Source organism: Microcaecilia unicolor, chromosome 5 (assembly GCF_901765095.1).
Source record: "Microcaecilia unicolor chromosome 5, aMicUni1.1, whole genome shotgun sequence".
NCBI lineage: Eukaryota > Metazoa > Chordata > Amphibia > Gymnophiona > Siphonopidae > Microcaecilia > Microcaecilia unicolor.
Window position 1 is genome coordinate 44064588 of NC_044035.1, and position 14416 is coordinate 44079003.

Consider the following 14416-nt stretch of genomic DNA (forward strand, 5'->3'; position numbering starts at 1 on the left):
TGATAGGCCTAATGCGGGCCTACTTGAACTCTAAAAGGGAACTACAATGGGATATGCAGAGGAGTCCCATGGTAGTTTTTCGCTCAGCGTACATAAATCCTGCACTAGAAAATCTTTTTTATTTTCTGTTTTATAATCTGATTGGACCTTTTTTAAAAGTTAGGCACTGATTCATAGACTCTATGGCCTAAGTACTTAGGGCCCTGTTTACAAAGGCTCGCTAGTTTTTAGCATTCGCTAACAGTGTAGAAGCCCTTAATATTCCTATGGGCGTCTACACTGTTAGTGTACGCTAAAAACGCTAGTGCACCTTTGTAAACAGGGTCCTTAGAATGAAAATCAGGCCTTGTCCATATTTAACCAATTCTGTCATCTGGTGAGTGACTCTTTATGCACTTGCTGCTTTCTTCATTATCTTTGGAACAAGAATAGGCCATGTCCATGGGAATCATATAGTGAAGGCAATATTCAGCTGGTGATGGCCAGCGTTTTTTTTTTTGAAGCTGGTTGGTGGTGGCCGAATTAGACTCAGCTATCCAGTGCTGGCCCCTGTCCCTGCCCCTTCCATCCAAGAAAGTCCTCAAATGTGAACTTTGCTAAGGTCACGCTGAACTGACTGCTGCCATCTCCCGAGCCAGCTGACAGCTGGTATTCCATGTGGCATGAGGAGAAGAGGCCCTTCATGACCTAATGGAGAAACAATGAGGTCTGGCTGTCATGGTCTGGCAGTTGCTCAGCTGTTTGGCTTTGCTGACAACAAGAAGAACAACCAGAGAAGCAGATGCACTGATAAACAGGATGCAAATAGTACAGGTCAGATTCAAGGACTGAGCAACACGCCAAAAGCCCTTTAGGTCAGGGCTTCCCAAACCTCTCCTGGGGACCCCATAGCCAGCCACAAAGAAAGTGCATGAGGTAAATTTGTATAAAGGAGGCAGTTCTGTAAATTGGTGTCTCCATCTAGGGGGCCCTTTTACTAACTATTTATTTAGATTTGCTCACACCTTTTTCAGTAGTAGCTCAAGGTGAGTTACATTCAGGTACTCTGGATATTTCTCTGTCCCAGGAGGGCTCACAATCTAAGTTTGTACCTGAGGCAATGGAGGGTTAAGTGACTTGCCCAAGATCACAAGGAGCAGCGGTGGAATTTGAACCAGCCACCTCTGGATTACAAGACCAGTACTCTAAACACTAGGGCGCTCCTCCACTCCTAAGTCACATAGGTGCCCACACGTGCCCAACATGAGACAATTCGGAACTACTGCCCGGCTACCACATGGCACGGGCAGTAATTTCATTATTTTTGTGCGCCTGGTGGGCGGCGCTAACCGGGTGGTAATCGGCATTGTACGCACGCTGATGATTACTTCCCAGTTAATGCATGAGACCTTACTGCTAAGTCAAAGGGTTGCGGTAAGGACTCAGGCCCAAAATGGACGCGCGCCAATTTTTATTTTGCCGTATGTCTGTTTTCAGCCCCCCAAAAAGGCCTTTTTTGCATGTGCGCTGAAAAATGAACCTGCGTGTATCCAATACATCCATTTACATCTGCGCAGACCTCCTTTTTGGTGCACCTTAGTATAAGGACCTCTGCACAATGAAAGCCTAGTCTATTCTGTCCAGATTCTATTCTAGAATACTAGTGTAACCTAGAATTGGCATTCCGTACTTTTTCACGCCCACAGTTATACTAGCCATAGAGCTGGCATAAGCGCAGTCGTGAATATGCGCAAATGTTTCTCATGCATTTTCATTGTAGATATTCTGAAAACCTGACTTGCTGTGGGGTCTTCAGGACAGGTCTAGCAAAGCCTCTTCCAGGTCTTATCCTATAGGTATCGTTTATTGAGTGTCCTTTATTTATTTATTTATTGGGATTTATTAACTGCCTTTATGAAGAGATTCACCCAAGTCATGGTACAGCAGGTACAGTTTAACATACAACTTACAATTTTATTTATTTATATTTATTGGTAATGCTTATACCCCGCGCTTCCCGCTTATTAGCAGGTTCAGCGCGGCTTACATAGTATTTCAGGTTTACAAAGTAACATAGAATGGATACAGCTGTAATATAGTGAATAAAGAGGTGGTCAATTGGATGTGGGTAAGTTAGTTGAACAAGGGAGGAGGATGGTAAAGGTAGGGAGTGGGAGGAGGGTGTGTATTGGGAATAGTGTGATGCTTAGTAAGGAAGGGTGTATAGTGAGAGGTTGGAAGAGGGATGGATTTAGAAAGATTAAATGGGGGAGAATATTCCAGGTTCTGTCTTCATAGTCTAATCCGGGTAACGGAGGTGGATTCCTATTTTAAGTCAGTTTATTTGTGTGGGCTTGCTTGAAGGTTTTAGCAGCTTCCTGAAGGGTAAATGGTCATTGACTATTCAAATGGATCTTGGTAAGGCGTTCCAGAGTTGGCTGCCTATGACGGAAAAATTGGATGCGTAATATGTTTTGTACTTACAGCATAACAATAATCAAATGACACAGGTATAAACATAAATACAATAGGTGAACTTGAAAACAGTAAATTGAAACCTAATAATAGGACTACCGTGAGACGGTATCAAAAATATACACATTTAATAGCACTGAAATTCGAACACCGGGGTTTTCCTTTTTCTTTTTGAGCAAGTAATATTGATACAACTGGGCTACCTGTGGAAAACATACAGAAACAATACTTGTGTTGCTTTCCACATATGGATTTTTAATACAGAATACTATCAAGGGTCAAACAACTCTATTTGGAGGAGTACAAACCATTAGGCACAGCAAGATACTGTGGTGGGCCAGATTTCAGTCTTAGAGTCTATTACTCACCTTTCAAACTTGAGCTCATTGCAAGTTGCGTACATTTACAAGAGGGTTTACAATCTAAGGGGCCCTTTTACAAAGCTACAGCAAAAAGTGACCATAGCACACCCTTACATGGGTCTTTCCTACGCACTAAGGTCACTTTTGCTGCAACCAGAAAATGATTAGGCTTTCATTAGACCGTTATCTAGAGTTGAGATAATAAGTATATGTACGTTGGTATGCACTCAGCACCAACATCTGTCTCTTGTCAGCGGGCCTGGGGCAGAATCATCATCACCGCTGCCGCCGCTGCCACCCCCCCCCCCCCCCACAAATCGTCATCACCACCACCGACCCTCTCCCTCCCGCCCGAAGTACCTTGGCTGGCCCCTGTGGCTGCAGGCAGCACGGCTCCTTCCTCTGCCCAGCATTGCCTACCCCTGTGGCTGCTTTCCTCAGGTCGCACACGCTCAGTCTCAAAACTGAGCATGCACGGCCTGAGGGCCCAGCAGCTGCTAGGCAGGCAATGCAAGGGGGGCCCGGCACCAGAATTTTCTCTCTCCTGCTCCTGTAGGGACGCGATCACCCGGGTCCCGTCAGGAGCAGGAGAGAGAGAAAGAGACCCCTGTGTGGGGCCCCCCTGGAGGCCCAGGCCCAGGGAATTTTGCCCCCCCCCTCTTGGCGGCTATGATACTCACACAAGTATATTTACAACATATTATATGCCGTGATACACCAATGTATAGTGCACTTGTTGATAAGTTCTTTCATTTATTGTATCATCTTCACAACTTGAGAAAATGCTTTATTGTGAACAAACCGTTATTTCTATTTGCTGCATTAATGGCTAAATGCTAATATTACGCACAGTGAAAAGTGACTGGTCAATAAGGGGAAAATGTCTCATCAATCTGTGGCAAAGGATCAATTGTTCAAAAAGTAATCATAGACAAAAAAAACCCCTCAAAATTGTTTTTTTGTTTTTCATATGAATTTAAGCCAAAAACAAGAAAAAAATATACAGTGAAAAAATCAATTTCTCTGTCTAATATTCTGTATATAACAGCATACTGCAGGTGAAGAAATTTTTTTTTCAAACTTATCTTAGACTCGTTTGTCCAGTTATGTGCAGAGTGGTAGGTTCCAGCTTGTAAATGGGTAAAAGTGCGGTCCCCACTGCTTCTTCAGGGAACCACACCGCAAAACCTTGAAACTCTAAAAACAAAAACACATAACTTAATACATGAATTCCAAAAACCTTCATTGCAAAAAACAGTCACTGTAATTCATGCTAACTTCTAAAGCGCTGGAGAGTAAGCTTCCTACTGCCCGACTCGCAAACATCGAGACAGGGAAGAAAGCTAGCTTTAAGACGTTGGCCATCCAATCAGAGATGATCACGTCATCCTCAGCTAATGACGAGATAACCAATCATGCAGCACGCACATAACTCTACGATGGATGTCAATCAAAAAAGTGCCCCAAAACACAAACAAAACAATTAAAATCGTTGTTGAATTATAGGAAGGCAGCCCAATGCATTGTGGAATTAAGACCATAAGGTTCCAGTGATTTTAGACGATAGATCCACCGCTGTTCCACTTGCAGTAACCTCCTGCTACGGTCACCCCTGCGTATATGGTCCTTTACATTGTCCATTGCCCAACACTTGAGCGAATCAAAATCATGCTGAAATTCTTTGCAGTGAGATACCAAAGGCGCCCCCAGCTTGAAATTAGAAACACAAGATTTATGCTCACTCAACTTAATCTTCTATCCATTTTACCCACATATAGCTTCCTGCACGGACATTGAAGAACGTATATTACGTGGTCCGATTTACATGTTGTCTGATGCCTAAGTTTGTACATCTTCCCATCCACCGGGTTGGGAAAATCATCACATTCAACCATCACGACACAGTAAGTGCATGACCCACATCGTCTGTGAGCACCATTTTCAAGGGAAAATCTCCTGACGATATCAGCCGGACACAATATTTCTTTAAGATTGCGGTCCCTAGAAAAGGCTATCTGTAAGCCAGAGTTCCTGAAAACATCGTGAGACTGAATGATGTCCCAATTGTTTCCGACGAATGTTGGTTTTTAATCCAGCTACGGGATGGCAGTTTACCAGATAATTGAGCCATACAGTAAAAGGGTAATTTTGTAATACATTTTCCGTGAGTAAAGCAATTTATATCAGAAGGATTTGTAGGAAAAAAAAAAAAGTAAAACAGATGAAGCCAGTTCTCAGTGTTAATCAGTAACAGATTTGTCTTTCCTTTCAGAGTTTGGTGGAGCTCTGGCAGTGCTGTCCTGCTGAAAAAATGGAAGGATTTATTTTCTCCAGTGGTGTCTAAGTGATGGAGCTTGGAGGTAGAGACCCGAAGAACTCCTGAAAATGCAGACATTTTGTCCCCACTGGCTCTGTCCTGGACTGTTCTTCTCTTTCTACTTGATCTGGATTTTAATATTGCCTCTCTTGGCGCTGCCTAGTGCCTCGGATTACCTACATCGTGGCTGGCAAAGACTTCTGGAAGAAGGAGAGAGTTGCACAGACTGCAGCCCGGAGGAATGCCCTACCCCTCGGGGCTGTCTGGCAGGGGTGGTAAAAGACACCTGTGATTGCTGCTTTGAATGCGCCAACCTGGAGGGGCAGATCTGTGACTTGGACAACACCAACTACTTTTATGGGAAATGTGGGGATAACTTAGAGTGCCAGTTGGATATGGAGGACCTCAGGCATGGTGAAGTTCCTGAACCCCAGTGTGTCTGCTTGTCGAGCACAGCAGTCTGCGGATCTGATGGAAAGACACACTCCCAAATCTGTAAATTTATGGAGGCAGTTAATGCTCATCCGGAGGCAAACCTCACAGTGATCCATGAAGGACCATGTGAATCGGGTATGGTTTAATCTACATCCCTTCTCTTTTCTCTCTTTCTTAGTGTGCTGAGCTGTGTGTCGGATACATGAATTAGTGCACAATAACTGTTATTGCACACAAACATGGTAACTGATGCTGCGTTGGCATGACGGTTGGGAGTCGATTTAATCAATGACACCCAAAGTTATGCTCATCAATCCTTCTCACTTTTGTTTTTTGCATTACCCAAAGTTAGGTACCAGGATGAGCTGTGCTAAGCTAGTACTTGGCAGAGGCCACTCTGCACGGGCCATCCTTCACAACATACCTGCTTAGTGTGCATTTCGTACTTCGGCAGTGAGCACTTACACCTGCCAAAGGCTGGTGAAAATGCTGGTGCTCAACTGATGGCAGTTAGGTGTGCAAAGAAAGGTATCCCTCAAGACATATTTCTTCAACAAAGCCTACAATGAAAACCCAGAACCTCACTAATCCACTTCTGAAAACCCACCGTCTACTATACCTAATAAATTCCTTCCTTCTTCTCTCTACTTTCTTCCCTTAATTAATCTCTGCACAACAATAATTGTACCTGACATCCAGGATTAACTGTGTTAACAAAACTATGTAAGCCACTTTGAGCCTGCAAATAGGTGGGAAAATGTGGGATACAAATGCAATAAATAATAATAATAATAATAATAATAATAATTTTGTAACATCAAACTTAACTCCTGAGAATAACCCCTGCCCCTCTCTTGGCTGCACCCCCTTTGGAGTTGCACGCTGTGAAATTTAGGTACGCATGTTATAAATTAGGGTGTAGGGCAAATCCATGTGTAACTCTTAATTACTGCCAATCAAGTGCTTGTTAAAATGCCAGAACATTGCCATACTGGGACTGTTTCCAACAGTGGCCAATCTAGGTCACAAGTACCCGGCAAGATCCAAGAACAGTAAAACAGATTTTATGTTGTTTATCCTAGAATATGCAGTGGATTTTCCCAAGTCCATGTCGGTAATGGCTTGTAGACTTTTCTTTCAGGCAATTATCCAAAACTTTTTAAAACCCTGCTAAGCTAACTGCTTTTACCACATTCTCTGGCAATGAATTCCAGAGTTTAATTACTCATTTAATTACTCATTAGCACCTAATTGACTAATTAGTTTACACATGGATCTGGATCTGCACCAAAATTTGAGTGCCCAAATTTGGGTGACATACAGAATCTGGAGGCTGGCGCACGCTAATTGAGCAAGTTAGCTGCGTGTTGTGTTAGGTCATACAGTATTGGGTCATAAGCGGAAACTGCTGTTTATTTATTTATCAAATTTATATCCCGTCTATCCAAAACATCTAAGTGGGTTACAGCTTACATTCATAATGATAATACGTAACTCAAAACTAAAACATCACTTACATTAAAACAAAAACATAAAACAACAACCATAAAATTCAGGACAGTTAGCATGGGTTTACTCTTCTTGAGGAGCCACTAAGGGCCAGATTCTATATGTGGAGCTTAAAAAATCTGTGTGAAAAACATTTCCACCTAAGTGTATTCTATAAGTGGCACCTAGATTTAGGCACGGTATATAGAATGCACGTAGTTGATAGCCCAGTGCCTAAAACTATACACCATCATTTACACCAATGAGAATATGGTGTAAATCCCAGCACGTAGATTTTGGTGCAGAGGGCCATATTCTATAACAACGCATGTAAATTTTAGAATGCCCATGACATGCCCATTTCCCCGCCCACAACCACACCCCTTTTTGCATGCGTGCGTTAAAATTTAGGAGCAGTGCATTACAGAATACGTTTAGGGAGTTGTGCACATAAATTCGAATTATTGCCAATTAGTGCTCATTATTGTTGTTACGTGCTGTTAACAATGCTGATTGGCTTGTTAAGCCAATTAAGTTACGCATGTTGTTATGGAATACGCTTGGATTTCGGCGCAGAATGCTAGGTGCGCTATATAGAATCTGAGGGTAAGTGCATCCATGCTAACTGCAAACGGGTTTAATACACCCTGAAGGACATTTCATGGTGGGAACTGAAGAGGACATGGTGGGCACACCCCCAACAGTTACCACACAGCCTTTACACTTATTGCACACTAGTCCGATAAAACATTTTAGTAAAGGGGCCCCTGTCATTGTTCCGTCTAAGCTGAGTGGGAGTCCTCCAACTGCATTGCGGCCAGGAGTGGGGAGGGTGCTTCAGTGTTGTGTTTTCAATTGCTAGGGATAGGCAGGTTCCCTGAAATCCTGCAGAGCTTGCCTGTCCCCTCAATATTGAAAATGTGATAGTGAAACAGCACCACCTACTGGCAGGACCATAGGTGGAGGACTCCCGCTCAGCTTAGAGGGAGCAGTGGCCCCTGTATATTCATTTCTATGCTTTCCAACAGACCAACACCACAGGCAGTCCGAGAAACAAAACATTCAGGAGGTACCATCCATTTCTATCGCTCTGCATTTGTTTACAACTAGTTGTGATTTTTAAGTGCCAGCCTTGTTTCTAGCTCTTCTGCCTGTGTAATTCAGCTACAAAACTGCCAGATATTCAGCTTTGAAGGTCTTGTGACTTTCTTACAATATCAAAAAGATGATATCACATATTTATGTGATCACATTGCATTTTGTCTAACCCCAATTTTTCATTACAGCGTTCTTAGCTAAGACAAGCTGCAATGTGATCACATAAATATGTGGTATCATCTTTTTGATATTGTAAGAAAGCTGATGCACGGCTCCTGATGAAGCATGTAAAGTGAAACGGGTTTGACCACCGCGAGCCATAGCTAAGTGCTCCACAATTTTTCCATTTTAATTATATATATATATAAAATACAAAAAGAAAAGAATGATTGAGAATAAAGGAAGATTTGAAACGTTGAATACATCGTGTTGATTAACTTGATCAAAGATGTTTAAAAAAGCAAGACCACAAAAAATAGTCAATCCCTATAAACGGGATGTATAGAGAGATCCAAAAAGGAATCACACACTTTTAAACAAACCAGTAAAGTAGTTTAGATAAGAAACGAGAGACACGAGGAGAATTCAGTATAGGAAATGCAGTATAGGAAATGCTGTGGTATTTCCTCGTGAATTCAGTATAGGTTGCTACCACAGCCGAGCTGCATTTTTTTTTCAGTGAGTCTAGCCGTAATAATGGCTCACTACCAAGTTCTGTACATTATCAGTACTCCTCACTGTCAGTGGCGTAGGAAGGGGGGGCGGTGGGGCGGTCCGCCCCGGGTGCACGCCGCTGGGGGGTGTCGGCGCCTTGCTGGTTCCTTGCTCTCTCTGCCCCAGAACAGGTTACTTCCGGGGCAGAGAGAGCAAGGAACCAGCGAGGCGCCGACACCCCCCCAGCGGCGTGCTCTCGGCGGATTGGCCCTCCCACCCGCCCCTCACCGCCTTCCAGGTATGTTCTCGCGGGCGGGGGGGGGGGGGGTGTTGCGCTACGGAGGGGGGAGGGTGCGTTGCGCTGCACCCGGGGGGGGGGGGGGTGCGCAGCGGCGACCCGCCCCGGGTGTCAGCTGCCCTCGCGACGCCATTGCTCACTGTATGACCCTTTCAAAAAAATTTTTATTATTAGTGTTATGCTTTAGCAATGAATTCAAAAACTAAGGGCCCTGTTTACTAAGGTGTGTTAGTGTTTTTAATGCACCTACACTTATCACGAGCGCTAACCATGTAGGCGCCTATAGGGATAGTATAGGCATGTACGTGGTTAAAAATGTTAATGTGCCTATAACCCTGCTTAGTAAACAGGTTACTAAGTGTGAGAAGACCTTAATGAAAATCCATACACGTCCTCCCCTAAGGAACCCTACAAACTAAAACATATTTGAAAATAAATAAATAATAATCCAAAATATATCAAAAGCACCCCAGCACCAGAAAATGAAAAAGAATCAGACAGGAGCGAAACTTAACTTCAACTTGTGTTTCCTTGCTCTTTTACTGTCTGTTCTCAAAACGTCCGACAAGAATCCCTGTTTCAAAATATCTTCCTCAGGGACGCCGGTGCTGCGCTATCAAACGGTTCCTTCATTTGGTATGATACAGCCTGGCAAAAAAGAACCTTTAAATTTCGTTCACAGTGTCATGACATCACATTTATTCTACAGACCTATCAAACAGTAGCTTTCCGTTCAATGTAGTCATTCAAGCCAACTGCAGTTGGTAGTATTTAAAAAAGCAAGATTATCCAGTGGAAAAATACCAGCGTTCAATGAAATCATGCCAATAGACCAAAGCAACCTTGAAAATAGAAAATCACTTTTAGAAGGAACTGAAGAATTAAAAGGCAGCACAAGGTGATGAGGGTTGTTTTAAAATTGCAGTAAAAATAAATTCACTTTTCAATTTCTCAGTGCGTTGTCGTATTTTCAAGTTATGAGCACTTACAGCAGAGAGGTTAACCATTCCTTAAACCTCAGAGGAAGCTCTGTTTCTGCATGGAGGTAGAAACAGCAGGCAACACTTGTCAGCGAGCAAACGGAGAGAAGGAAAAATGACAGCGGGAAAAGAAAGGCAACTTTTCTTATTCTGAAGCAAATTGGCTGGGTAGAAATACAGAACTCCCTGTCCGGAAGCAAAAAGTTTAACTGGAAACTCCTTTGACTTCTTCTTAATGAGAACAGCAGATACCAGGATGTCTCCCATAGTCTTCTACCCTGGCATCATGCCAATTGTATGGGTGATCATCTTTTTTCATATATGTTTTTACTGGCAAATTTGGGATGCAACCCCCACCTCCTCCCCCCCCCCCAAAAAAAAGAGGTAATTTATTAACTAGGTAACTGAAAAAGCCAAGGCAAGCAAATATATTCAAGGTATTTGCTGAAGTTTTGATCAAAAGATGTATTCTTGTTCACTTTCCCTTCCTCCCATGCAAGAAAAAAAAATAATGCAATGGGATAAATTGGCATTACAATAAATAATAGAATCCACTAAATTGTACTGATATTGGGGTGCGGATATGCTAGTATCTGAAACAAACTTTCACAAAATAATCCGCTGCCAAAAAAAATTACTTTGAATACAGTTAAAATTAAAGTAATTTTTTTGGCAGCGGATTATTTTGTGAAAGTTTGTTTCAGATACTAGCATATCAGTTTATCAATTTGCAGGGAAAAAAAGACCTCAAAGAGCTCCTAGATCTTAGTAAATCTATCGGAGCTGAAACAGATCATGGGGATCTTACCTTCATCATTGGCCCAAAAAAACCTATTATATAGTAAAGTATTTCCTTCAGTTTTACAAGTCTGTTAGTTACTATTGTAATGTATGTATATATATCACTCTTTTCTCATTTTCAAAAGCAATATTAGCACCATCACTTATCTTTTGCGGTGGTGCTCTGGGACTGCATTGCCCAGAATGGTGCTGTGCTGTTCTCTCTTCAACTCTTGTGCCCCGAGCTGACGATGGCCACCGTTTCGCAAAGCTGCTTCAGGGTCTCGGTTTCACACTGAAGATACAAACACATAAGAACAGCTGAAAATAGGTATCGCTCTTCTCAATTCTTACATATATAAACAAACAGCTTTTTAAGCAATCACAGTACTGGGAGAATGAACAGCACGGTTTCACAACGCACTTCTTGTCATCTGACTAACTGCCATAGGCCTGTGTAATATAGCTACGGTGACATCACATGCTGTCAGCGAATGCACCTATCAGAGACCTAGAAAAAAATGACACCATTCAACATGAGTGTTTAAACCAATGGGGTCCAAGGAACGCAATCTAAAGATCCATTTCTGTTCTTGTTGTAAAAGAAATCTTTGGAGATCCCCTCCTCGACTTGTGATGCAAATTGCTTGAAGTACCACGCATCACATGTCTTCAAAGGTGTGCTGATATCTGTTGCAATGTGTCACTAATGGTAGCCCGATTTTCTCTGTGTTGATCGAACTCTTATGTTCTCTAAGTCGTACTGATAGTGCTCTGGTTGTCTTGCCCACGTACAGTTTATTGCACGGGCATCTCAGGTAGTAAACTACATAGCTTGATCTACACGCAGTGTTGTGTTTAAGAATGTACTTTCTATGGTTAAACGGATTGGTAAATGTAGAGGTTTCCTCCATTAGCGGACAAAAACTGCAATTGCCGCATTTAGAATGGCCTTTCCAAATTGCAGAATTTTTTGGCGTGGGTGGTATCTTAGGTAAAACTGCTGGACTCAAATGTTCTTTTAAATTTCTATTCCTGCTATATGCAAACCTTATCCGTGTGCTACTGAATTGTGGCATCGTACAAATCAGAGACCGTTGTTTTTTGAGATTAGAGGCTACTTTAGGCGAGATTGGACTGTACTGCATCACATATGTCATTATAGCATCATCGTCTGAAGTTGTGCTGGGTTTCCGGGTTAATAATAGATCTCTATTATTAAACCGTGCTCTTCTATAGGCATTACGTATTATTTGTTTCGGATATCCTCTTGCTTCCAATTTAGCTGACAGGATCTTTGATTGAAATTTAAACTCCTGATTGTCGGAGCATATACGATGGTGCCTTAGAAACTGTGAAAACGGCAAATTGTTTTTCAAAGATTTCGGATGACAACTATCATAATATAGAAAGGTGTTTCTATCAGTGGTTTTGTGAATGACAGTTGTTGCAAAGCTTCCATTCCTTTTGCTAATCAGTACATCCAAAAATGAAATCTGGCTCGAATCCATCTGCAGAGTAAACTTAATGCGAGCATGACAACCATTCAGATATGAGACAAATTAATGTAGATGTTGTTCATCGCTGGTCCATAGTATAAATATATCGTCTATATAACGTCTATAGGTTTACAAATCTATACAGACTGGCAGTACATACATATTTCTGTTCAAAGGCTCTCATGAAAAGGTTGGCCACCGACGGAGCCATGGTAGCACCCATAGCAACTCCAGAGGTTTGCTGGAATAGTTTATCATCAAACATGAAAACATTTTTCTTCATCGCCACGCTAGCTAAAGCAAGAATGAAAGCGGTTGGAACCCGACTTGGTTCTCGGGTGTCCAGGAAGATCTCCATAACTTCCCAGGCCTCATCTTGTGGAATGACAGTATATAGAGAGGATACATCCAACGTTGCCAAAATGGAACCACATGCTCTATTATTGTGTTGTTGTTTTTTTTTAATTTTTAAATTTTTTTATTTATAACCATTTAAATTTTTGCAAGCGATAAAACAACTTGCTGGAAATACAATCTATTATTGTGTTCTGTTAATATTTGTAGGAAATGCGTAGTGACTTTTAAATATGAATCACCTTCTTTTACTAAAGGTTGTAAAAAGCTATCAGGCTTTCACGGAAGAAACTAGGTTCGTGAGCCCTTGGGCCACTGCCGTGGAGCAGCAGTAGCAGGCAAAACCACCCCACACCAGAGACAAGGCAGAACTCTGACAGAAACAGCTAGACTTCACCTGTGCTTGACCACCCTTCCCCAGGAGTTGAGCCCCTGGGTGCAGGCGGCTGGCAGGACTTACCGGACAGGGCAGGCACTGGATACCAACTAGGCTGAACAGGGACTGAGGGTCAGAGGGGAAAGAAATATACATGGTCAGCAAGGCAGGAAACTGGGCTAAGACTCACAGACAGACAATACTACACAAAGCAGGAAATGAACAAGCTAAAGGACAGGAACTGAAAGCTGCCACGCAGCCACTGAAACAGGGTACAAATACTGACAGACAAGAGACAGGACTGAAAGCTGCAGAGGAGCCACTAAGCAAGAGACACAGACAAACAGAAACTAGACAAGGAATACAGACCAGAAACAAGACTAGGGAAGTAAGCAAATAATCCTAAGCTAAACTACACACAGATAACTAGAAACAGACAAAGAACTAAACAAGAAACCAGACTAGGCAGAAGTGCAACAAAGCACCAACAAACCAGGGACCTTAGACGATTCAAAGGCAAACTCAGAAGGTTCCAGGTGCTAATAAACCCATCAGCAGCTGAAACTCAGGTGCAGGAATCATGAGGCAGCTACGGGTGAGGCTAGCTGCCAAACTTCAAACCAAGTCTGGAGGGCTAGAATATCTGGACCAGACCGGACCAGAAAGAAAGTCTAGAAAGTCTATGGCAGCCACCAGTTGTGGCCACCAGAGGGCAAAAGGAACACAAACCAAGACACAGGCAGAAAGCATACTGAAGCACAGAGAGGCTTAACACAAACAGGTACAGTATAGTGGAGTAATCAGAGCCATGCTGGAAGCAGCCAGCACACAGAGACAGAACTAACTCAGGAAGAACAGACAGAAGCCAGCTCAGAAGCTGACTGCCGGAAATAAGGTGAGTCTGAGAGGGGTCACAACCACAATCGTGACAAAAGCAATCTACAAACATTGATAACGGTTCCAACATGGATCCTCTACTCGATATAATAGGTCTTCCAGGGGGACATATTAAAGTTTTATAGATTTTTGGTAAAGTATAAAAAACAGGTATCTTAGGATTAGTTGTATTAAGGAAGTGAAATTCTTTCTGTGTTAATATTCCTCTGGCGTAGGCTTCACTTGTTAATCTGAAAATATGTTCTTGCAACTGGGATGTAGGATCTACTGCTAATGGTTTATAGTCAGTTTCCACTTGGAGTTGTCTAGTGATCTTAGCTATATAACCATAAAAGAAAAAGAAGCTTTAGAATCCCTTAAAGCAAATACGGATATTATAATTAGGAGAGCAGATAAAGGAGGTGCTATAGATCCAAGAGCATGC

General features: G+C 42.4%; 1 protein-coding gene across 1 annotated transcript in view; it reads left to right on the forward strand.

The window, feature by feature from the left end:
• Positions 1-14416, forward strand: part of KAZALD1 (Kazal type serine peptidase inhibitor domain 1) — a 68634-nt gene that overhangs the window by 13709 nt on the left and 40509 nt on the right. The window contains exon 2 of the mRNA XM_030202847.1: positions 5089-5703. Coding sequence (XP_030058707.1) covers positions 5202-5703 — 502 coding nt within the window. The 5' untranslated portion in view covers positions 5089-5201. The remainder of the gene's footprint in view (positions 1-5088; positions 5704-14416) is intronic.